The 26,841-nt window shown below is 38.5% G+C and overlaps 1 protein-coding gene across 1 annotated transcript; it reads left to right on the top strand.

The window, feature by feature from the left end:
• On the top strand, positions 1 to 26,346 carry LOC121600994 (protein vav). The gene is made up of 9 exons (XM_041929775.1): positions 1 to 153; positions 8,437 to 8,556; positions 8,635 to 8,751; positions 8,868 to 9,044; positions 9,136 to 9,338; positions 9,611 to 9,985; positions 25,259 to 25,411; positions 25,480 to 25,648; positions 25,760 to 26,346. Exons 2-9 carry the CDS (start codon positions 8,497 to 8,499, stop codon positions 25,811 to 25,813), a joined length of 1,308 nt encoding a protein of 435 aa, XP_041785709.1. The 5' UTR covers positions 1 to 153; positions 8,437 to 8,496; the 3' UTR covers positions 25,814 to 26,346.
• The last annotated feature ends 495 nt before the right edge of the window (positions 26,347 to 26,841 follow it).

The raw sequence follows: 26,841 nt of genomic DNA, 5'->3' as shown, positions 1-26,841 counted from the left end.
CTTATGAAAATTTTCCAGCAACGAGAACAACATGTATATGAATACTAGCATAAAACCACATTTGAAACCAAGACAATTTTTTGGAAACAATGAAGAAAAGAAACATCCCTTCCACAAAAAACAGCTGAATGGAAACATAGCAGCACACGAAAGGTAAATATTAACTAATCCCTTCAAAAATCCTCAAATTTACGGGAAATCGAAGTGAACCAATGGATATTGATAGAAGTGTTCGCAGCCGTCTCACTCTGAACAATCAAGAGGTGGATCTCGAACGATGATTTTAGTGAAAATTTTCGCAAATCGGAAGATCTTCCGAACGCAACATAAATCATGACTTAATTACAATCATGTATGTCGAAAATGATAAAAAAAAAATTAAAATACTTTTAGACTCCGGCGCTAACAAAAATTTGTTGCGATAAGGTATTGAGAGGATAACCTGTTAAAAATACCATACTAAAGAGTAAAAATGAAATTAACACTACAAACACAGTAGGTAGTTTAAGTTATTTGGACCAAATATGGCCTTTTGGAAAGCAAATATGGTCCCATAAAATTTGGCAAACACTATATGAATACATGAAAAATAGGATCCAATTCAGCCATAGTTTTAGAAAATAATATAGGAAACTATCAGAACAGATCATTTGTCTGAAATGGAAAAGACTTCTCTCTTAAAACTAATGATACAGCCGTTGCCGTCAAATTTTGGCTCGAAGTCACCAATTTTTGACAGTGTGCATCAATTTTTGTCTCGAAGGCGTCAATTTTTGACAGTGTGCATCAATTTTTGTCTCGAATGCGTCAATTTTTGTCAGTGCGCATCAATTTTTGTCTGGAAGGCACCAATTTTTGTCCCATGGTCACCAATTTTTGTCGCTTGTTTATGAAATTTCGCCTCTTAATATATCTACATGAGTTTACCTAATTTGACGCGTAGCTAGGGTTATTTAATTGTACTTTTAACATTTAATTTCAATTTCAAATCATCTAACGACAATAGCGGAAAACTACCAAAAGAAATAGGAGAATTGTTAGGAATACAGCGTACAACAGTGAATGCAATTCTTAAAAAATATAGGGAAACAGGGAATGTGTCAATTCAAAAACGAGATAATCCATCAACATCAAAAGTGAATGAAGACGCCCAAAACAAAAAAAAACGCAATGGTTAGACGAGGATTGCTGTTTGTCGTTAAAAGAAATTAAACGCAGATTAGATAATGAATGTAGTGTGATTGTTAGCACGTCCACCATTCAGAGGTCAATCAAAAATTTCAATTTTTCTTTAAACGTACATCAAAAATACCAGAGAGGCGAAATTGTAATTCTACATAAAGCATTCGAAAATCTTATGCACTTAACTTTATGGCTAATTTAGCGACAATTCCTGAATCAAATATGATATTCATTGACGAGGTGGGCTTTAATGTATCTATGCGATTAGGATGCGGTAAGGCTTTAGTCGGCCAACCAGCAGTGTAAAGAGTACCCTATATCCGATCGAAAAATATTTCAATTTGTTGTGCGATCAACAAACATGAAATCATCAGTTATTCCTCACAACCTTTTCCGTTCAACACAGACTCTTTCGTGGCATTTTTGGAAGATCTTTTTCAAAAATTAGAGGAATATAACAGCTGGCGTATTAATCATGGACAACGTTAGGTTCCATCATTCTGCAAGGGTTAAAGAGCTGGTCGAAGAACATACAGGGTTCAAAATAATGTTTCTGCCTCCGTATTCGCCATTTTTGAACCCTATAGAGAATATGTTCTCTAAATGGAAGAATATCGTTAAACGAGGGAACCCAGAAAATGAAGATAGTTTGTACTCCTTAATTGAAAATGGCAGTACAATGATAACCCGTACGGATTGCGAGAACTATATTAGGAATTTATTCAACTATTTGCCACGATGCCAAAACGAAGAAATAATCGAAGATTAATCTTCTCAAAATTGTCTTTATATTATTATAAAAAAGACGTAAAACTATGTGAAATAAATAGAATTCCTGGATTAATTCCTTTGCATTTTATAACTGCTTTTACAGGGTTTTACAAGTCAGAATCGAATGTCAGCAAAACAGTTTCAGAAACTCAAGATGCAGTTCAGCTGTCAAAAGTTGTTGTTTCACCGCACCGATGCTATTTTCAATAGCGCAATTTGATTTTTAAATCGCTCAAGTTGTTTTTTAGAGGCATTTCGCATCGTTTTGTAAATTCAAACACGCATTTTCAGATTATTCAAATGTAAATGATTTATATATAATTATCGCTAGAAAAAGTACAGAAAGCAAATCTTAAAGTCCAAATAAAGAAATGCGAGTTTTTGAAGAAAATTTGTGAATTTCTTGGCCACATTGTTACAAAAGATGCCATTAAGCCCAACCCAGATAAAATTTCCAATTTTCTTTTCCGGAAATGAAAGAGGACGATCCTCTTACTGCAGGTCGCAGGTGGTCTCATTTTCATTATAGGATAAATGCGCTGAAGGCGGTTTATCCGTGTTGTTTAGGATTGTGGGTTTGATCCTATAATTCCTCCGGGGGAAGAAAAAGGACGTCCTCGTCCGTAATTGTATTCTTTCGTAGAATGAAGGACTCTCTTGGTAGAGAGTAGCGATTGCATTGGTGTTTCCGTTACTTAGTGGTTATACATTTTGAGCACGTAAATCCTAGCTACTAATAATTAATCGCGCATAACCTATTCTTAAAACTAAAGACTGATGTGTGACCAACTTAATTTACAGTGATCTATTTACTATCTCTGCCAATTAGCCCATTATTCGTTTCATTACCGAAAAGAGGAATAGGAGAAAAATATTGAGAAACAACCATAATGACTTTAATTTTATTGATTGCAGTTTTTTCTTATTCTCTTTAGCTTACTCTTATTTCGTTTTACGTTTCTGCCGATTTTTACAGTTTTAATATAATTTTGTTGACAGGTTGTCATTTGAAATCGTGGGTCTAACATTTTTCTAACTCCTTTTTAATCAAAACGCCATTTCCTTCCTGTATTGTAGGAGGTTCTTCTTTCTCTTCGTTATTCTTTTCGATTTTCTTTTTTGATTTTTCTAGATTGCATATTACCTTATCAAATATCTCTTTTGAGTGAGTCATAATTATCGTAGGGTCTAATGTGTTGGTTTGATTAAACACAATTTCGTTTTGTGTGAAATTTGTTGCCGAATGTACACTATTGTTGTACAAAGATACAGTAAGCTGAATGATATCGGATGTATTGAGTGATGTAAATTTTTGCTTATTTGTGTTGAAAATTTCGATGATTGTACTGTGCGTTTTCTCTACCTGGACGTTGTATTCCGAGCTAGAGGCAAATTCTAATTCGATTTCAAGACTGTCTAAGAATCCTCGTAACTGAATGCTTCTTAATGAACATTCGTGGTCGCATACTATCTGTCGTGGGGTTCCGAAGGTAGAGATATAACGTGTAAGGCCAGATTGTATGTCTATCGTGTTTTTTTATTCAATCTTGATGAGCTGCAAATGTTTAGAGAATGCACACACAAACGATAAGAAATAGTCCTTGTCTATGCCAAAAATATCCATGTGGATTCTTTCTAACGGAGCTGGCCGGCGTTCGTATTTGTGTTGGGCACATATTTTACAGGAATTAACATATTCTCGTATATGTTGAACCATTTTAGGAAAATAATACAATCTTTTCAGTTGCTGCTCGATCTCTTGGATGCCTCTATGCGCACGATTATGAGCTTGCTGTACGATTTCGTATTTATCGTCGTCTAACACGACGTCCTCGACAATATTCGGAGCTATTACCAAATGAGAAAGTACATCTGTAGAATACGTCCTACATGCTTCTTGGATCAGTTGTAACAGGCTTTCAGGGGCGTATATTGCGCTTTGTTTTCCATCGTGGAATTTCCTCAGATACGATTCAATCTCCTCGATATTACCAAATTACCAAATGAGAAAGTACATCTGTAGAATACGTCCTACATGCTTCTTGGATCAGTTGTAACAGGCTTTCAGGGGCGTATATTGCGCTTTGTTTTCCATCGTGGAATTTCCTCAGATACGATTCAATCTCCTCGGAATTACATGAATTTTTACAAATGGTTGTTCTATGATGTCTGGGAAAAGGAGATTCTTCGTAAATTTGTTCTTGTTCCGCTAGTTTGAAGAATATTTGGTTTCTATAAGAATTCACTGGTCTTTCGGTAAAGTGTATAAAGAAGTCTTCTGAAGTCTCTGCGGGATGGCGTGTGTTCGTATCTGAATGTGTTGTTTGCAATAAATTATCTGAGTTGGTCTCATTGTTGCTCATTTCTAGTTTCCTACTAAGGGCATCGGCGACTACGTTTGCTTTAACTGCCTTATAGGTCACATCATGATCATAATTTTCTAATTCTAAAACACCGAATGATTTTTGAACTTTTAGAAGAATTTTTCATAAAAATTAGAGGTTTGTGGTCTGTTACTAAGGTAAATTTATGACCAAAAAGATGAGGCTTGAATTTTTTGACCGCCCAAATGATGGCTAAGGCCTCTTTCTCTATGGTAGAATAGTTTACCTCAGCGTGGTTTAGGGTTTAGTCGAATAGCTGGGAAAGGACTGCGCCTAATGCGTAGTTAGAGGCATCGGTGGTCAATATGAATGATTTAGAAAAATTTGGGTATGCCAAAATGGGATCCATTATTAGCATTTTCTTTGTCTTTTCGAAAGCTTCGATGTATACGGGATCCATCAAATTGAGTACCTGTTCTTTTTTTTAAATATTTGGTCATTGGCCTAGTTATTTAAGAAAATCTTTTATGAACTTTGTGTAGTATCCTAAAAGACCCAAATATTGTTTCATCTCTTTTTCGTTTGATCGCAGTTGCCAATTGATTATTTCTTTAATTTTATTTGGGTTGGGCTTAATGGAATCTTTTGTAACAATGTGGCCGAGAAATTCACAAATTTTCTTCAAAAACTCATATTTCTTCATTTGGACTTTAAGATTTGCTTTCTGTAGCTTTTCTAATACTAGGTTGAGATTTGAAAGTTGGATTTCTAAATTTCTTCCGAATACTATCACATCGTTTAGAGACACAAAACATTTTTCACCTATGTGTTCTCCTAGAATGTTGTTCATTGCCCTTTTGGGACGACCCAAATAGGTGCGTTCCAAGGAGAATTCCAGTGTTTAATAACCCCGCTGGTGAGCATTTCCTGAATTTGTGTTTTAACTATATTTTTATGAGCGTGTGGATATCTATATGACTTTGTGTAGATAGGTTTATCTGTTGTAGTTTTAACATGATGTTTTATTTTAATTGCAGCGGACAGCTTTTCGTTTTTTTGGGAATAATTTGTGTGTGTTTATTAATTGTTTGGATCAATCTTATTTTTTCAAATTCATTAAGATGGTCTGTTTTTATTTGATCTTCTAGTTTATTTTCTTCTATGTGAGCTAAACAGTTCAACATGAAGAATTCTTTTGATAATGGTTCTATAGGTTGTTTATGAAATTCTATTGTTTGATTCAGTAAGGTTATAGTTTCGTTTTTATAGTTAAGAATAGATTCGAGGATTGATAATGTTTCCGTACTTGCTGCTAATGCTGGAATGCTGTTCCAGATCAGCTGTTTGGCAATGAACTTGATTGACCCTTTTAGTGACCGTCGCCAACCTTTTCTCTAATTGGCCTTAATCTTGTTGATATATCTGTCTCATATTTTTATCCTTATCTGTTGTTGTACTGTGGCGCCATCTGCTGCGATTCTTTCTACCTATTCGAGCTCATGGGACATGACAGCTCGATGTTTGTAAATATCTGTAAATATCCCAATTCGTTTGTCAAATTACATGTGGCCTATATCGTGCCAACACCATACATGTTCTTTACGGATATATGATGACATTCTTTTAATCCTTTTAATATTCCTGGTCGCAACAGATTTTTATTCGCGCCAGAATCAATAAGAATATTTAATGTTATTTGATGAGATTTATCTAATATTTTAATATAAGGAAGAAAGTTATACTTGTTCAGGGCTATTCCGGAAATTTCGGTTCAAAAGCAAAGCAAAAAATTCCATCACTGTTTTTTTCATTATTGTTTTCCAAAATTTCATGATTATTTGTTGATCTTTTAAGGGTAAGCTTTGAGCGAGTTGTGTTCGTTTCCATAGGAGTGTTTCCATAGGAGTGGTTGTTTACCGTGTTAGTGTGTGTACGATTTGCATTTGGATAACGCGAATTGTGTTGTAAATTTAATGGTCGGTTATCTTTTTATTTTTGAAAAATGTTTTAGAACCTATCTGCACATTTGCACCATAATCACGTTTATTTTTAAGCTTACATAAAAATGTGTAGGCGTCATTTACGTCTTTAGGTCGAGTATCATGAACATAGCCAAAATAATCGTCTTGCAGGCCTGCCATAAATGCGGCCAACGACTCCCCTTCTATAAAATGACTTATTGCTTCCCAATCGTTGCTGTATAATGGATTTTGTTTAGCAATATTTTTTATTTTTTCGACTATTTTTTTGTGACCATGATAATACTTGTGTATTGTCATTTTTTAGTCAATTTCCACTGTCATAATTGGCATTAGTAAGTGGAAATTTCTTGGCGGTCGCCGAAAGCATTTATTAATATTGACAGACGACATCATTTGCCTTTCATATTAATTTTCCACTTACGACAATTTCGTACATTTTAAATATATGGGCAGATACCATAGGTCTGAAAATATTCAGAGTGGTTTTAACTTTGGAAATCCAAGCCAATAGTTGTTTTTTATTACCATCAAATGATGGTAGCTCTTTTATTAAATCCGGAATTACGAAAAAATAGCTCCGTTGGCTAGGAGTGTTCGTATTCACATGCACCTGATCGTGTGTTCTATCCCTTTGTTGCCCCTCCACGTGTATCGTCGAGAACGCTGTCTCAAGCGAGTTCTGCCTTTAGTGCCGTGATTTCGTTTGCTATACGGGACAGCTGCTCGGCAATTTGGCCCATACCGTCGCCTTGTATTGATAGGTCACTGAGGGTCAGTTCTCTTGTATTAACGGTAGGAATATAGGCTAACTCGTGGTTTGATTCGAGGGAAGGGAAAGAATCACTTTCAGTGCTTGAGTCGTTGGCTCGAATTTGCCACATTAAAGCAAAAAAAAAAAACGTAACAAAATTACTTTTCCACTTATAATGCTTCTCTTTTTTTAAATACAAATGAGAATAAAACAATAGTAGATGAGACGTTATTGCAAAACGTCCTCTTCAGTTACTTACGGAGATTCGTCGTTTACGGGAGCGGGTGCTAAGGCGATAGGCGGGGGAACCTCGAATCACACAACGGATAAACCTACTTGTCGTGGATGCTGCAAGCGGATTCCGAACGCAGTCTTTTTTAATCAGTTACTGCCACTGTTTATAACCTAACACCATTTATTAGCACACAGTTTAACTCCGCACGGCTGTGCCGTATATGTATATGATATTTATGTATTTGGATCCGTAAACTCTTTTCGATTTGGTAACACTAGGTTTTGAACGCGTAAAATCCCAACTCGAATCTGGAAAATGTATGTTGGCTGTCTTGTCACCCATCATACATTTTCCAGATTCGAGTTGGGATTTTACGCATTCAAAACCTAGTGTTACCAAATCGAAAAGAGTTTATGGATTCGAATTGTATGTACGATGTTGACAATCGTTTAACGTGTTCGAAAAATAGTGTTACGATGTTGAGCTGGCTTGAGAAACCCTGTAAAGAGGCCCGTTCAAAGTTCCTGGCAGTTGATCATACCCCGATTCTTGCATTATTTCCAAGTTTGGATCTACCAATATCAAACCAAGTTTTTGGTGTAAGCCTACTACTTTTGCCGCTAATAATATTGGCTATGTGGTGCCAATTTGGTGTACCCATAGCAGGATAGTCAGTCCTACGTATGGGAGGTCTGATCCATACGGGACTTAAACTATTGACCATCATCTTCTAAGATTGACCACGGGACCGGCCCAAAATCAATCGACTGATTGGAATTAATGTGTTATATTCATTGTTATGTTTCATAAGCAGGCGAATTAAAATAATTGAGTCTAATTAGTTTTATTTAGTGGTACATATTTACAGGGTTTTTCAAGTCAGTTTCGAATGTAAACATTGTTTAACCGCATCCAAGATGTTTTTCGACAGTTGTCAAATGGTTTATTTGTTTCAAAATGAAATTTCAGTTTCAACACATGATTTTTAACAGATAACAAAGAACTGGCCGCTATCCGGCTATGGTAACAATAAGTCACTGAAAGTCAAGCTCACTTCACTAGTTTGTTGTTTATATACCAGATTTCCAAAATGAATGAAAAAGTGCAAAATGCTGTTGCTTCTGATTTAACTTACCATAGCTAAAATTAAATTATTGGTAAAGGTATACCTTTTTCAAACATATGTTTCAGCAAAGCCAAAAAGAACACAGCGATGGAAGATTACAACTTCGAGACATTTTGTCTGTTCCGATGCAACGAATTTTAAAATATCATCTATTGTTAGATAAGCTTGTACAAGAAACGGTGCCAGTAAGTAATTTAAAGTTAAATCAATATACTTCTTGTTTTATTAACCTTCATATCTATATACTATAACGATTACTTCAGACGCATGACGATTTTAGAGGATTGGAACGGGCCAAAGAAGCGATGGTAGATGTTGCACAGTATTCTAATGAAGTAAAGCGTGATTCTGAACATCTTATAGTGATACAAAAAGTAAAGGTTTGTGTTTCACAATACACGTTTAACTTATTACGTGTTTTTATGTTTGGATGTTTTATACGTTTTTCTGACGTTTTTTTAAATAATTTTTAATATTTGTGTCATATTAACAACAGGAAAGTATTTCTGATCTGAACCTTCCCAATGGCAACAATCTCGAGCAATACGGACGGTTGTTACTTGACGGGGATCTTAATATAAAGGCACACGAAGACCAAAAAATGAAGCATCGATATGCTTTTGTCTTCGAAAAGGTTATGATTCTGGTAAAAAATTCCAATACTAAGATCGGGGTAAGATTTGATTGAAATGTTAAAAGCATGGCCATTTTTCACTGAACTAAATTAGAATTAATTTTCTCTGGGTTTCTACCTTTCTTTATAGGAAGCACAGTATTCTTTTCGAGAAGCTCACAATTTGTTGGATTACAGGATAGAAATATTGAATTCTCGTCGCACTTTAGGTCGTGATGGTCGTTTGAAGTATTCTCTGCTATTAGCACGCAAAACGCAAGCTACTGCTTTCACGCTTTATATGAAAACTGAAGAAGAACGCGAAAAATGGAAGAGAGCATTTGAAACAGCAATGTAAGTAAATTTTCAAATAGTAAATTTGTATAAAAAATTAAATAAAATTTATATTTCTTTAATAATTTTATATTTTGTGATAACCAATCTATTGACAATAAGTAGTTAATGTACTACTAGTTGTATGAAATATAATCTTTCAGTCCAAGGGAATTTCATAACCATATGTTTAAGGCATTTATGCTGTTCATTTTATTGGCATAATTATGCTCATGAGACATAGTTAGTATTATTTTAAACCCCTTGCAATTTTTATTTGAAATTTTCTATAGGGAAACCTTGGAACCCGTAGGATGCAAGAATACTGATCATAAATTTGTTATACACACTTTTGATACGCCTGTCATCTGTCGCCATTGCTCGAAGTTTTTGAAGGGAAAAATACATCAAGGTTATCGATGCAAAGTATGTGAAATAGTAGTACACAGAGGTTGTATTTCGTCAACTGGTCGATGCAAGCAATTGCAACAAACACCGCCGCCGGTATGTGATCGATTGCTTTCGGAGTTCAACTGGTTTGTTGGTACAATGAATCGAGATTCAGCTACCCAGCGTCTAGAAAACAAAAAGATTGGAACCTATCTGCTACGTGTCCGTCCGCAAGGTGCCTCTCATGAAAGTGAAACAATATATGCGCTTAGCCTGAAGTAAGTAATATTATACTTTCTGCTCTCACTATCGAATAATGTATATATATGCAGGCGGTCCTCGAGATAAACCGTTAATGGGGACCGAAAACTGCAAAATACCATATCTCATAATTCGAATCTCGGGATTTCCAGCCAAAATAACACTAGGTTTCCTATAATTTCGCAAGTAGGGGGTTGTTTTAGCCTCTTATTTAATTATTTGATATGATTCTGACTAAATAAATCTTTTGAACTGGTTTTTAAAATTAGATCAATTTTGAAATTATTTAACATTTGACAATGGATGTGTCAAATCAGTACAATTTGTTCAAAGAACTGTCAAATTTATAAAACCGCGTGTTTCCGAATCGGCGTATAAAAGATACTAGGCCCGATTATTAAACACAAATTGTAAAGACAAGTTGTCAAAATCGGAAGATTTGTATTATGACATCCGTTTGTGTTGTGTGTTGGAAAAAAAATTTGACGAAACACAAACTCACAAGCATACTACCAAGATACGTATTATGAAACACAAACGGAAATCCATAATTGTCAAACTGCTTTCCGTCAGCTTTTTGTCACGGAAAGGCGCCAATCTCAGATTGTTTGACCGACAAAACACAACAACAGAGTTTTTGCTGTTGCTTTCACGACAAAAAATAAGTATTTTATTTCAGAAATAATCAATTTTATCATTTTAAATAAAAATATGTGTACTGCCATATCCATCAAATGGCGATAAGCTGGAGATACTGGTAACGTGATGCTGTTTTGGGTTAAGAAGCTGCTGTTATTTCCTTCCTCTGTTGTTCTTCGATGGTAGTCGAAAGATGAAGGGCTCACGCACCTGGTGTGTGTTCAACAGCATTGGATTCCAGCAACTTCTTCAGTGAGTGGCTGCTTCAACAACCAACAGCATACGCACATGAAATTATCACATCTAATACTGCATACACTTTTAGTAATAACAAATACTCGGAGGGCTCGATCTCCGCCAGAATGTTAAGGAAAATTTCCTTCGACGCACGAATTTTTTTCTTAAATGTGAAATTAACAACCACGAAATGAAACATGTATAACACGGTTTGCACAAATGATCCGTATGCTTAACTCACGCTTGGTTATAAAGCTGTAACGGGTCGAAAACACTTCGAAGCAGTCGGCGCTGTTTTGCCAGATCTACCGTTGTTTCTTCTTCACTGCCGCTATCGTCACTTACGAAGTGGGATAAAATCATTTCGATGTTTTAAACAAGGATTGTTAGCTTGATAAACGATCGTGTCTTAAATAAACTTGTTTACGTTTTTTTGTTTTGATTTTGAACATTTTGACACATCGACACAGCTTTAACGAAAGAAAAAATTTAACGAAACTTGTCTGTCACAAGAACGGTTTCAAAATGCATACCTATTTTCCGTTTGTCTTGACGCACTTGTCTTGTGTCATTTCCGTTTGTGTTTAATAATCGGGCCTACTGTGTATCTCGGGTCCGCATGTAACTGCAAAAACTAGGATTAAAAACAATATGTTTATCTTTGGTAATAAAAAAAAGTTTAGTCCACCCCTTATATTTCTTCGAATATTGTGTTCAAGAAACTGTAAAAAAAAACAAATTTATCATGTAATCTCAAATGTAACAAAAATCCATTCAAACATGTTTGGAGCGCCCCTGCAGGGTGCGACATACATAAATCGTTCTCTTAGACTATCGTACAAACGGTTGCGGCGTTTTTAGTTGTAGGCGTTTTAGGCGGGATTCTAGTAACTATTGATAAACCACAATTTCTTTTACGTACATTTTGTAATAACATATCCAGAAACCGTAACACAAATTTTGTTACTAACGCGGAAGGTTTAAGCGTTATTGTCGAAGATACATCAAATGAACGTACCGGCTTAGAAACTGCGCTAAGCGGTGTTGAAATCGTTGTGTCAAACTAGATCAATTAATTGGAAATATCGGATAAAACTAATTACATTGGAGCGCCGTTTGTACGGATTCATCGTAACTCGACATCGCCCGGATATTCGCATAACACGCAGTGGGGGATTAAGGGTATCGTTTCCCTAGGCGGAAAGACGAGTTGAGGCCTCCTGTAAATGGTAAATGTTGTTGGGGCGGGGAGTGGGAGGGGGGTAGCGGCACTAAACTTGCTGTTGGGATAGTGAACAGTAAACTAGAAATGCTGTCGGGGTCTCCTTCGACCATCAGTCACAGGCTCTAAAATTTTTGCTGGCGTGGGGGGGGGGGGGGGAGGGGGGTTCAAATGATTGGGGCCAGCCTCGGGGCCCCAACAGCCATCCTTGCGGCGGTCCCTGTAGCTAGTACTCTGTCCATACAGCATACTATAGAATGGCGATCTACGGGGCCCCCCGATCGGCGGGGCCCCAGGCGACCGCCTAGTCCGCCTACCGTTAAATCCGCCACTGATAACACGGACAATGAGTCAAAGTATATATTTTATTACAAATTCATTTATATTTTTTTAACCTTTGTGTTGAACTGTCACTTCTATACAGCACGGATAAGCGGCCAGTCGGATAAAAGATAACCGGATATACGGCGCTCGACTGTATTTCAAATATTTTGTTTTATTTAAAAATTTCGATTGAGATAACGTAGTTGTCTAAAACATTATTTTATTTTTCAACTAGTTAATTTGGCTCGGTTACAGGGTTATGCTAGATAATTTCTGGGGTATATACTAACCTGCATGTAACGTTTTTCTTAAAATACAACGCAAATTCCATGTGGTTTTTAATTCTAGGTGATGCATTAATCCCGAACCCATGTTGAATCTGAAATTTGATACAACTTATTCAGGTGCTGGAACTGATTCCATTCCCGAATAGGTGTTATAACTAGACATGAACCTGATCGTTGAAATGATCCTAAACCCTGACTGGTAATTTTTACTGATCTTGATCCTTTCCGGTCGTGAAGTTGATCCCATTCCCATACCGGATCTGAAATATATCTTAACCCTATAGGGTAAACGTACCTATAGTGGTGGTAGTACCAATAGTGGTAGTATGGCTCTAAGATGCCCCCATACGATAATTTAAGTGCAATTAATATATGTAGTATATGTCATTGTTTGATGTTCTCTGTTTTTTTAAAGCACAGTTCCATTACAGTGATAGAAAAATCCTATATTTTGTGAAATGTGTCAACATTCTCCCGAAATCCATAGGATTTCATAACAAAATTCATAATTATTAACGCAAAATAACGCTTTTAATGACCACATAACAACGCAATTATTATTATTTTAACATAGCTTTCATAAAATGTTACTGATTTTCTAAAACTCATTGTCTTATGACCATATTTTCACATTCTTTTGAGTTTTTACCATATTGCCATATAAGGTACACAAAATAGGCATGTTGAAATAGTGGGTATAGATATAAAATTAGTAAAAACAGGACATTTTAGATTTTTTTTTCTGCGATATTGTTGACATTTCGTATTTTTTCCCCAAAAATAAGGAACAGAAATGAGTTTCCTGTTAGTAATTTACCAAAAAAGTCCAAAATTCGCACATCCAACTGAGTGAAAAATCGACTTCGAATCAAGCATACTCTCCCCGGCTTTTGAATGTTTGCTTCACCAATCACACTATACATTTTTTACGGTCAAATTATGTAAGAAATTAATATTATGGATATGATTCTTACAATTCAAATGAAAACAACTTCAAACTAAGTTGCATGTATATTATACACGGGACATGTAGCGGTCCCGTAGTAGAGTCGTCAACTCGAACGACTCATGGGTTTCCATTCTGGGCCCGTCATGGGTTCAAGCCCAGAATGGACCGTCCTCCCGTAGCAAGGATTAACTATCCGGCTGCGTGGTAATGCATTATCAAGTCTCGAAAGCCTGTATAGGCCGCCATATCTGCGTAGGACGTTACGCCAAATAGAATAGTTATATTAGGTATTTTTGGTTACCAACACTTTTTCTATGTATTTTTAGGTATTTTTGGTTACCATAAATAGTTATATAGTTAGGTATAGTTAGGAATAGTTTTTTAGGTATTTTTGGTTACCAACACTATAGTAACACAATACTACGACTATATGAACTATTGGTACATTTACCCTACCGGTACTGAAATTGTATATATACCGGCATAACAACTCCAAAACCGTACCGGCATTGGAATTGATCCCGAACCCACACCAAAACCTACACTGATTCCATAACGGTACTGGAACCGATCCTAACTCTATGCACATCCTGCGACATATACCTTTCGGTACTGGAACTGAACCCCTTGAAATGATTAAGATTCCATGTCAGTCATGGAACAGATCCTGATTCCGAGCCATGATACTGCTCCCACCTAATACGCACTAATGGAACCATCCAGTCCAGTTTTCCTATTTTTATTTTTTGTTGCATCGAGGGGTCCAGCGGAGAGTCGTCAACTCGGACATTTTAACATGCCCATCCCATGGCCCTTAGTAAGGATTGACTATCCGGCTCAGTGGTACTAAGTATCGAAAGCCTTATAGGCCGGAATGACCCGTTACTCCTACAAGAAGGTTATTTATTTCAGTTACTTTTTCGTATGAATGTTTTCGCTGCGTTTTAATGCATCCGCATCCAGCTCTTTGGACCACTTATTGGAAAACTTTACCTACACGTCGTAGAAGACAATCTTTAGATATGCTTAAACCAAAAATTAGGCCCATGTATAGAAAAATCTCGAAAGATCACAGAAAAACGTTTAATTATTAAATTTATACTGTAATTTGTATCATTCTTCTCCATACCTATCAAAACACTAAACACCAAGTCGGCGTTGCGTTTTCCATAACCAAAGCGGTTGTATTGTATTGCATTGTATGGATGTAAACTAAGCAAAAAAAACAATCTAAGCTACCGCTGGAAAGTAACGCTGATCAGCCTTGCCTAGAATTTTATAATAGTGACTAGCTTAAGACGGCCCGGTTACAGGATTTTGCAACAGAATCCCGAGTGTTTTTGTATCACTTGAGACTGTACTCAAACACCTTCACCTGTTTCCCCTATCTTATCGATATTTTCTTTTACGATCGAGCACATCGTCCTTACATGGTCTGAACAACAATTCTCCATGATGTTTGGTCCCTAGTTGCAGCATCTAAACCGTGTAGATAATCATTCTCCGACAAAACTTACTTTATCTGATCCAGATTATCAACCCCTTCTTGGCGAGACATGATTTCGGTATCCTCATAACATGCCCCAGCGAACGTACCCTGTCAGCCTTCACCATCTTCAAGGTGCTCTATCCGCCGTACAGCACAGCAAACTCGTTGTTCATCCTTCTCCTCCAAACTTCATGCTCGAACCAAAGGTGGTCGGAAAATGCGTTACTCAAACACGTTCAAAGCGTTTGCGTCTTCCGCTTGAATGATCCAGGACTCCATAGAGGACCACCGGGCGAATCAATGTGTGTTATATCTCACATTTCATGCGGACAGAGTCTTCTGGATCTCAGCAGTCGGTGAAGCCCATAGTATACACGATTCCCCTGAACGGAATTTGCTGCTGATGTTGTTGTCCGAAGTAGCGACCATACCAAGATAGAAGAACTCCTCTACGACCTCGAGACTGTCGCCGTCAACTAATAAACTGCTCCCCAGTTGGTCTGAGTCTGATCAATGATTGTTGATTTGCATTTGAGTCACCTGCGTTTATACGCCTCACACACCTTCGCTGTTTCTCAATAATGAAACATTAACCATTTGAAAGTCATTTTCAAACAATTTCTTCGGCTGCATAAAAAATGACACCTTCCAGGGCGATGTTGAAGAGCAGACAGCAGAGTCCGTCACCTTGTCTCACAACCTGTGTTCGTCAACAGTACCCTGTGCGTTTCGAACGATTCCGACATCTAGCTTGATACTCTTTCCTTGCACTGCACCTCGTTCATAGTGGCTTCTACCATCCGGATCAACTTCTCAAGAAAGTGGTACCGCTGCATGATTTTCTATAGTTTATACCGGACTAACGTTTTGTAGGCTGCCTGACGTCGATGAATAGGTCAGTGATGGATTTGCCTTTGTAGCTAGGGACGCATACGTGCAGAACAGGGGATCTGGGATCTGGGGCAGGATCTTGTAGGCGGCATTAAAGACTGTGATGGCACGAAAACTCGAGCATTCCAGCTTGTCTGTTTTTTAATTTAAACGTCATGGGTGAATGAAACCCAGCGTCCACTCATTTCTAGCAGTTATTTCTGTTCCCTTACTTACTTACTTATCCGGCGCTACAACCGATTTGCGGTCTTGGCCTGCCTCAGGAGTGTCCGAAACCGCTCACGGTCTCGCGCCTTCGTCTTCCAGTCCGTTATATCCATTCGTTATTATATTTCTGTTCCCAGATTCTTATAATCATGAATGCACCAACCATTTCGAGGGTAAGCCTCGCCGGCTCTGTATTGAAGAGCTTGGCCTCTAGCTCATCACTGCCAGCAGACTTATTGCTCTTAAACTGTTTGATAGATGGCGAAGTTACCTTGTCATCTGTACAGTTACTGTTGCTGGTGTTATTGATGTTTCCCATTTAAACAGTCGGAATTTCGATTCGAGCCAAATTCGCAATTCGGTTTCATAAATGTGTTTCTATCATGTTTTATTTGGCGTACTGTCCTACGCGGACAAGCCGGCCTATAAGACTTTCGAGACTAAATTCATTACTACACAGCTGGATAATAAATCCTAGCTTGAACTCATGACGGGCATGTTATTGAGTCGTTCGAGTTGATGACTGTACCACGGGACCGCCCCATCGTGTTCTATCGTGTTACAGGTTCCTTTTTAAGACTGATACCATCCTAATCCTTTTTTTCATTTAACTGATTAACAATATTTAGAAATCAACTTATCTGGATACCTGAAGATGTTATCACATTTTAAATTTATTTTACATCACGTAAATAAAAAAATCATTGTAATGTGGCAGCACATCCCATTGACAAAACTGATTGTCCTCCTTTGCACAAACTACCATAAATAGGTTCAACCCGGTATTGAATTTAACTAACTTTCCGTTCCATCTACATTAATTGAATTTAAGTTTAACTTAACCAAATATACACGAAGCAAATGGGGCGGTCTCGTGGTACATTTGTCAACTCGAACGACTCAATAACACGCCCGCAATGGGTTCAAGCTTGGAACGGACCGTCCCCCCCGTAGTAAGGACTGACTATGCGGCTATGTGGTATTGAATAAAGTCTTGAAAGCCTGTATAGGCCGGCATGTCCTCGTAGGACGTTTACGCCAATTAGAAGAAGAACAAGAACACGATGCAAATTGATTTTATTTTTGCTAAGTTTTCAACTCAACTGTTCATCAATACTGTTGTGTGTCCGATAATATTTTTGTCAACCGTAATAATTCTTAGAACACGAAATTTTTCAACCTGTGCACTGCTTCCATTCATGTGGGCAGAGTACAGTTGATCGTAATGATTGTTCATCTCCCATCAAAAGACACACGGACCGCCACCGGCGTACGGGAAAGTTCGCTGGTGGTCCCTGTAGACCGCTATAGGACTGAACGTGTTAATCTGTGCTCTACCTTCTGGAGGATTTTATTGTATAAAATGTGATTTGACTGAATCAAACGCCATAGCTCTATGATTAACAACATGCATTCTGCTTAACATTCACGGTTTTGCTTTGAGTGTTTAAATGTAAATTGATAATCACTGGTTTTTGAGTTTCATAAATTATAGATGATGAGTCCTGCAGTACTTGGACGCTAATGTTTATACTCAGGAAACGGCGCCACAGTGGTAACAATTTGAGTCCGATATTGAATGAGCGTAAAACCGTTTTTAAACGTTGTAATTGTGTTTATTACAATGTTGCTTAAATTAACACCTTATACAAGCCAATCGGTATTAATCACTTTTTTCTATGATATTTTGCATGAATTTTTCAAGGGCGATGTCGAACATGCATTTGTATAAATCATCATCGTCATCAATTTTTTTACATAATCAACTTCATTTCCAGTCATATGCCGATGTATGCTTATGATCAAGCATCTGAATATAGTTGTTAATCGACTTGCGATTCGGGTTTCCCTTTGCTAAGGGATCACACACATCATTGGCTGATTTCGGAAAGTAAAAAAGAGAATTCGCTGGTTGTTAATTTTGAATTTCTTGCCGGAGCACTTCCGTACGTTCTTTATTTAAACTCGCATTCACAGCTACGCTACTGCCATGCATGTTCTTCTTATTTTTTCTTTGTACTTTTTTTATTTTTTGTTTTTTTTTTTTGTAGCGCCTGTTGCGCCTGTCCATCTTCTCTCCTACTCTATTGCGTTCGGCTTGTACAACTGGACGTTTAGTTACCTGTACTTGCTTGGTCCATTCATAACGTACATTTCCTAAACCCTTCTTGAAACGGGACACTGCACACGCCCATCGTTTCGTTTTTAGGTGCGAGATGAGCCACCCTTTTCCTTCTGTCTTCTTGAGTGGTTCCGTTGTTTCAAAAGCTATAGGTAAAAGAAAAACGGCTGGTTAATTTATTTGCTAACAGCTGCGAATGATATCGATGTGCGATAAAATACTCACCATACTGTATGGATCTTCATCTGTGTTCATCTTCATACTGTATGGATCTCCATCTGAGTTACCGTTTGATGTCCTTGAAGTTATTAGATTGGATCACGCTGGTCAAGGATTCATACACACATGAAAAAGATGCATTCTCAACAGACAAATCCGAAGTCGCTCGAAGGAAATAAGGTTCGAGATGGGTTCGAGGGAGCTTATCGCTCGAACCATTGCTCGACGTTGAGCGGAAGCGACCCAGCTAGCAAAGCCGAAGGCCTTTGTATGGGAGCCATCGCGCTCATCAAGGCTCACTTAGTCGCGCGCATAAAGCAAAATGTGCGCGAAGGCGAAAAAACCCGAAAGCGCTTCGTGTGGCCCTCTCTCGTGTTTCTAGTTTTATTATCTCTCGCATGTCATCACTCTCTCCCAGTTTGTCGGATTGAAATGAGAATTCACTCTCTTGATTTGGTTGCGGCAGTCTAGCTGCTTCACACTCTTTATTCTCTTCTTTTGCAGTTCCCACAAGAGGATTCACACATGTGTTCTCACATACTTACATACACACACACGGTGGTTGGAAGCCTGGCGCGGCTGTTTCCAATTCTATCTTTTCTTCTTTCCTCTTCACACCGCGCTGGAGCCCGTGGTGGTGCGCGTGTTCAGCCTGCTTGGTTCAGGAAAGATGTCATCAGATTTGACGCGCCTCAACCGCGGTGTTGTATGAAGGCTGTTGATGAAAGTACACAATTAATAGACACACTTTGTTAAAAAAATTACACTTGATTTAAAGATGTGACAAACTTACCTTTGTGCTCGAGGATCAATTGAACCTTGAACGCCTGTGCACACAGTGTCGCAATTTGAAGAGGTTTGGAGAACAGCTAGCGGTAGCAGCACACATCTGAAACATGTAAAGTGCAATGTTTTAATTAGAATAAATGTCACATAACACTAGACACTTAGAAAAGGACACTTACCGAAACAATTAGATGATAACAATTTGTCCTCCGATAAAGCAGAAAGAACACCGCGGATGGCGCAGTATGGAAAGTGTTTCACGCAGGAAAAATAGTTCACGCAGCACACAAACACACACTCTCACGTCCACGGTTCAGAGCACACTGAAGTCGCTCTTTGGCTTGGATGGAAAAGAGCAAACACCCTGATGAGTGCGATGGAAGAAAATGACGTGTGTTCAACAGGGATGGGTAGAATCAAACACACGAAGTGTGCAGGAGAATTCTCTTCGTGTGGCAAGAGAGAATTGACTAACACCCTGATGAGTGAGAACGCAACAAACGTTGTGGAATGTAGAAACGGGATAGGAATAGTAAGCGAAGGCAGTTTGTGGACATGAGGGGGTTGAAACTGGGAGAAAAAAGCTTCGGTTGCTACTTGGGGATGGCTCGAACCTTTCTTCGTGTAAAAAGCCGAAGTTGGTTCGGGTTTCGAATGGGAAAAAAGTAAAACAAGACACGCACACACACTGCGCAGTTTGATTTTGGGGCGTGCCTTTTTTTCGTGTTCGCCTTGGAGGGGCAGGCGGGGTGGGTGGGTGGGTGGGTTAAGCCTGAGCCGCTTGTGCTTTGTGGAATCCTCTTTGCTGTCTGTTTGCCTGTGAACTGGATGGAGAGTTATTTTTGTATATGGAGATTAAAGGGTACTTACCGCTGGGTCTTGATCCAGCGTTTGTGATGGAAGAAATATTTGAAACCTGCCGGTCAAATAATTTAACCATTTATTACATCGCGCTTGGCGAGATTATTAATGCAATAAGAATGGATCTTTTCCATCGTATGATTGTTGTCTAGTATCACAGGCGCAAGCATCCGCGCAATGAAGAGATACCCGCTTACTGCTGGACATTTCAAATACGTGAGTTAGAAGAAATCAACAGGTTTTTGATAAATATCTTTGAAACTATTCATCCTATCCAAAAACGATCTTCGAGAGCTAGATTCAGCAACTCAAAATATACTTAGAAAAAGTTTTTTGTATTTTTGTTTTTTTTTCATTACGGGTTCAGAATCTTTTTTTAAATCGATAATATCATCAATCTTAGCAATGCGACTTTTTTGCGCCGTTTCTTCTTAAAATATTATCCATAGAAACTTTCACGTGTATTTTCATAAAATATTTGAAAAGTAGTGAAAAATTTAGAAAATGGTGAAATCAATAACATAGTAAGCAAATATTCCAAAGAACATAATGTTTTTCATCATCATGAGCGTGAATCCCACCGCGCGGAAAAGTAACACACCCTTCTTACAGCAGCGTTGGCATTGGACTGACCAAACCATGGGGAATTGTTCGGGTCCCGTCAACTGAACGAGAAAACCCCGCTGCTTCCCATCTTCATCCATACATCCGCTCCGCGCACACACACATCTTCACGCGCTGTGTTTGCAGCTGTAGAACTTGATGCAGAATGCAAGCTTTTTCGCTCTGGCACAGAGTCAAAGGTTCGAGCGACTTCGGCTTTGTTTGTTGGGTTGTTTATGGTTAGTACTACAAACATCTGTACGAAAAGTTATTTAACTTACCAAACTGGTCGCGTTTCAAATTGATTAGACGAAAGCACCATTTTCGCAAATATCGACATGCCTTTCCTTTCCGCAAGCTCGATTCACCTCAACACACGTTTGATCAACACCCAAGCAATTCAATTGATACACAAAACTTGGCCCAGCACCAGTTAAACAGTTTCAACGGCTTTAAAAAAATATTCCACAAAAAAAAAACAAATACAAATCCATCAACCAGATCGAATCCGTACGGTTGAAAGTGACTGCTAGATCAAAACAACCGGTCAGCAAAAGTGCCCGAGTACGGTGCACGTGTACGAAGAAGAGCAACCAATGAGAAACACACCCGTCCGGCAAAATGAGTGTATTTTTGAGTGATTTGAGTACCGTCCCCCGTTAGCAGTTACTCTTAGAGGAATGAGATATTTGTTTCTTTCGTTTCTCGTTTTCTTTCATGCATAGACACGATCGCAAATACGCACTTATTCTAACAACAAACACAAACACGGTCATTTTTTATTTCATTAAACACTTTATTGAAACATAAACTACACTTTCACAACACATTTAGAATCTATCGTACACACGAATGGCGTCATACTGTAAAGTACCGGGTCGAGCCAGGCTGCAGGAAACTTGTCGACAATCTGCGATGCCTCTGTTTAGCAAATTCACCAAAAAACACCAGCGCACGAGACTTTGAACGAAATGCGCACCAACATTCACAGACGGCTCGTCAAAGCACGGTATTTGTATTGGTGTTAGTGAATAGCGCGTGTAAAACAGAATGCGAACTCTCATCGCAGCGCGTTTCTCCTTGCTTCCTCAAGCTTCCTCATACCCCTCGGCCTGAATCACTCAAAATTTGGGGTCTCATTGTTTGCGTGGACACCGTCTCCGTAACACCGTCACCGCCCAAGTAGCAGAGCCGATGTTGTTGAGAGGTTTTTCTGTGTGCCAAAGCGAGAGGCCCTGTCTTCTCTCTCTAGATTTTGCACGACAAACCGCCGCCCGTGTAGAGGTGTGTGCGTGTGACGAAAATTTATAGATGAAATACGGGGGAAGCGGGGTTTGAAGTCTTTCGTTCGTCACACACACATGCATTTACCAGCGGATATCGCTGCACCGAGTATAGCCATCTCTCTCGATCCACCATGATTTTTCTGCTATCGCGCTCATCCGGGTGTTAGGCATCCTCAGTCTGTCCAGATCTTTGCCTATGGAAGGATGTACTGAAGTGAGGTGCGATTTCTTGTGCGACGCACTTTGCTCGTCTACGTTTTGGGCCGTGTTCCTTCTTCTTCAGTTATGGAATGATTTATCCTAGCAAATTGTTGAGGTAAGTTTCATGCTCACATGTGTGCTTGTGCAGCTTCGTTCAACTAACCTTTGGCGTCTAAAAAGTTACAGGTGTGCGCGCTATTTATCAACGACTACCTGCTAGCCTCGTCAACAATCTTCAGAGTGAGCGACGCAAAGAAAACGTTTTCCAGTTTTAAAATATTAAGGTAAGTTTTGATCTAATCATATGTGTTAAACTCTCCATGGTAATACATACTACTTACATTCATTATTGCTTCATTCAGCTCCCGGTGAGGACGTCATTACTTAACAGAAGCCGGCTCAACACGCGCAGCTCCTGTTCATGACGTCATCACTAAACTGAAGCCAGCTGAACACGCGCCGCACGGATGGTAAATTTGGAAGGGGGAAAGCGTTCACACAGCGGGAGTATGCCAAAACACATGTGGGAAGGGAGAGCTATATTATTCAATTAACAGCATGCGAATGTGTGCTTAAAGCAAATGTGAACAGCCTCATAATTTCTATAAGCAATCCGAAAAAGGGGGTGGAGCAAACACATTGGTATGCGTGAGCGGCTGACGAAACCAGAACGTTTAGATGTGTGCGTGACGGATGGTTCGGGAGCCTTTAGCGATGCTCTCGACAAGCCTGCAAACGAGAGCTTCGTAGAGAGCTTTGTAGAGAACTCAGATTACACAGGCCGCCGTCGGTTTTTGCGTCCTTGGGCGTAACGGCTTCGCTGTAACGGCGTCACGGTAGCGTTACGCGCTAAGGAAAATTTACAGGGTTTTACACTTTGGCTAAGACATATTCGGGAAGGGGTCCCGCGGTCTTGAGATAAAGTGTGAAACCCTTTATATATAAAGATAAAGAATTGTTTGAACCCTTGGAATATTGATGATAATTATTTATTATTTTGAGGTATTTACATTCACAGTTTTTAATTTCGTTTTGATTATTTTTAACGTTGTATTATTCAAAAGTCGGTCTCATGGTACAGTCGTCAACTCGTACGACTTAAAAACATGCCCGTCATGGGTTCAAGCCCCGAATAGACCGTGCCGCCATACGTAGGACTGACTATCCTGCTATGGGGGGAAATCAATAAGTCACTGAAAGCCAACCCCACAAGTGGGTTGGCAGGCCTTGACCGTCATCGGTTGTTGAGCCAAAGAAGAAGAAGAAGATTATTCAAAACAATGCAAAAGTTTTCAAATATAAAACTAAGTTGATGAGTCGATTGTATTCACCGATTTAAATATGTGTTTGTGGCAATGTACAGCAAAGAGATACAGGGTTTTCACTTGATAGAAAGATTTTGTCACCAAATATAGACTTTCTCTGTAGTATGAAGACCCTGATCCTCTTGGTCAGTCTTGCTATTGGGCCGAATGTCTCTATATTGTGTTTGTTTCAAATGAAAACCCCTGTAAACGGTGTACAGTGGCACCATCTGTATTTCCAAAACAAAATCACTGGAAATCCAGATTTTAAATAATATTCGATCTGACCTATCACAATTAGTTAAAAAATGTCTTATGGCCCCGGTTTTTTCGAGGTCGCCCCATAGTGCGCTCTCGAGAATCTCTACTGCGCCCCGTGATGCTTTGTGTAAATATTGGAATGAATAATCTTTTTTGATGAGTAATTCAATCGGACAATATAGATAGCCGGTCTCGTAGTACAGTCGTCAACTCGTATGACTTAACAACATGCCCGTCATGGGTTCAAGCCCCAAATGGACCGTGCCGCCATACGTAGGACTGACTATCCTGCTATGGGGGGATCAATAAGTCACTGAAAGCCAAACCCACAAGTAGTGTGGTACAGGCAGGCCTTGACCGGCAACGGTTGTTGAGCCAAAAAGAAGAAGAAGAAGAATTCAATCGGAATTTGAACATCTACTTTTAAAAAAATCGAAAATCAAGCTTCAATAAGAGAATGTATGTATGCTGTATGTAAATTTCATATATTTAGTTTGTATTTTCCATTCATTCATTTATGGATTTATGGTTCATTTAACTTTCACCCATTATCTAAAGCTAACGATAAAATTTAAGGGCCAGGTTATGTGCGAATCGATGCGGCCCGCGAACTGGAAAGTTTAGAGACCCCTGTTCACATTAACTGACGTAGCTTAAATAATGATTGTACAGAAATGTAAGGTAATCCGGAGTGGAGTCTTGGATCAACCCTACTAAGGTGCACAAAATATGACTCCGACTCCAGATCATAACCAGATTGATCCGGACTAATCCGGACTGATCCGGACTGATCCGGACTGATTCAAATTGATCCGGACTGATCTGAACTAATCCGGATTGATCCGGATTGAGTCCGACATTTTTCCCGTGTACATCCCCCCCCCCCCCCCCTCCCCTAAAACAGTCCGGAGCAACTCCGAGTCCGACTCCGAGGAGTATCGGAATCGGATCGATCCGACTCCGGAAAAAAAATGTATTTACCGATCCTGTACCGTATTTACCGATTTACCTGTACCAATTGTACAGGGAGTCCCCGATATACGCCGTACTCAATATACGTGATTTCGCTATGCGCTATTTTCTACATTTGATAGTTCTTTGAGGAAATCGTTCTAATTTGACACATAGAATATCAAATGCAAAATAAATTTCATTTTATACGAATTTTAAAAACCATTTCAAGAGATTTAAAATTGTAATTTAAGTTGAAATCAGATAAAATTACTAATTTAGTGGCTAAAACCTATCACTTCAAGCAAAATTATAAGAGAGTTAGCTATAGTTTGACTGATAATCTCAAAATTATCGTATATCGTCATCATCATCAAGATATCATATAGTTATTTTCAGACGAGGAATATAGCTTCTCATGTCGCGAATAATATTTTCTATTTATTTTCAGAACCGATAAGAAAATAATTAAACATATGAAAATTTATCAGAAAAAAGAGCACCAGAATGTGTTTTATTATCTTTCGACAAGAAGATACTTTAAAACTATAATAGAACTGGTTTCTTTTTATGAAAGGAACGATTTGGGCGAAAACTTTGCTGGGTAAAAGACTGATTAATATCTGTTTTTAATGTGTTCAACGAGTTCAATAAAAAAAATATGAATTGCAGCCTAAATCAACTTCTCCAATGGCCTTTTAAAGAGGAAATTGTTGTAGCCATCTATGATTTTGCACCCAATGAGCTCAATCAACTACCAATGCGCCAGGGATGTCAGGTGATTGTAATTGGAAAAGAAGGAGACAGTAAAGGCTGGTGGCGTGGCAAAACATTAGAAAAGGTATAACAGAATGTATTTTTTTTTAAATTAATATATTAATACAAATCATGTGTCTGTTTAATCGCAAAATTATTCGCTTGATTGCATACTTTTATTTTGTCCATACTTTAGGTTGGATTTTTCCCCAAAGAGTATGTACGGCCAGCAGTAATCGGTGAAGTATAAATGATCAATTTAAAGTTCATAACATCCTGAACACAATCCACTCATATAAAGAATGAGATAATTGAGACGCTGTCATGTATTAAAGTTAGTGACTTCGTTAATCAAATACAGGACCTGTTCTTTTGTTTTTAATTACAAGGTTTGGCAGATGGATAAAGCAACATTCAATGCGACAACGAGTCTGATTCGAACTTATCTACAGCAGTCGAATTATAATGATGCCATTTAAAAAAAGGTTAACTAGGAAGTGATATTCCACGTATGGTTGTCAGTTTTTCAGGAAAGCTAAGTGAAAAACGATTTTACGTGTTTTCATCATAATAAAACAGAATAACATCGGGTAGATGATTTAAAATGTGTTTAAAAAGTTTAACAGATTTACAAAAAAAAAAGTTAAACATGGCATAAACTAGTATTACATATGTATGTGCTTTGAATGTTTGATGTGCAAGCAATGTTTTGTAAAAGCATGTTATGAATAAGCGCTAAGAAACGTAAATAATAAACAGAGCAACAACGATTAAAAGATATAACATATTAGGAGGCATACAATTGTGCTGATTGTTTTCTAAATAAATTGTGTCTATGTGGAACGTTTCACGTACCAAAACATTATCTGTTGGTATTGTGTTGCATTTTATGCCGGCCTAGGCTTTCGACTTTATCCCAATCCCAATCCCAATCCCAATCCCAATCCCAATCCCAATCCCAATCCCAATCCCAATCCCAATCCCAATCCCAATCCCAATCCCAATCCCAATCCCAATCCCAATCCCAATCCCAATCCCAATCCCAATCCCAATCCCAATCCCAATCCCAATCCCAATCCCAATCCCAATCCCAATCCCAATCCCAATCCCAATCCCAATCCCAATCCCAATCCCAATCCCAATCCCAATCCCAATCCCAATCCCAATCCCAATCCCAATCCCAATCCCAATCCCAATCCCAATCCCAATCCCAATCCCAATCCCAATCCCAATCCCAATCCCAATCCCAATCCCAATCCCAATCCCAATCCCAATCCC

Source organism: Anopheles merus, unplaced genomic scaffold, assembly GCF_017562075.2.
Source record: "Anopheles merus strain MAF unplaced genomic scaffold, AmerM5.1 LNR4000016, whole genome shotgun sequence".
NCBI lineage: Eukaryota > Metazoa > Arthropoda > Insecta > Diptera > Culicidae > Anopheles > Anopheles merus.
Note: the sequence above shows the minus strand (reverse complement) of the source record. Positions and strands in the feature narration are given on the sequence as shown.

Bases quoted from the DNA above. Each gene is read 5' to 3' on its own strand.
- LOC121600994 (XM_041929775.1), top strand. From the start codon at position 8,497: ATGCAACGAATTTTAAAATATCATCTATTGTTAGATAAGCTTGTACAA. The intron at 8,752-8,867 runs GTTTGTGTTTCA...TATTAACAACAG, and splicing joins TAGTGATACAAAAAGTAAAG to GAAAGTATTTCTGATCTGAA. The intron at 9,986-25,258 runs GTAAGTAATATT...ATTTATTTTCAG, and splicing joins ATATATGCGCTTAGCCTGAA to AACCGATAAGAAAATAATTA.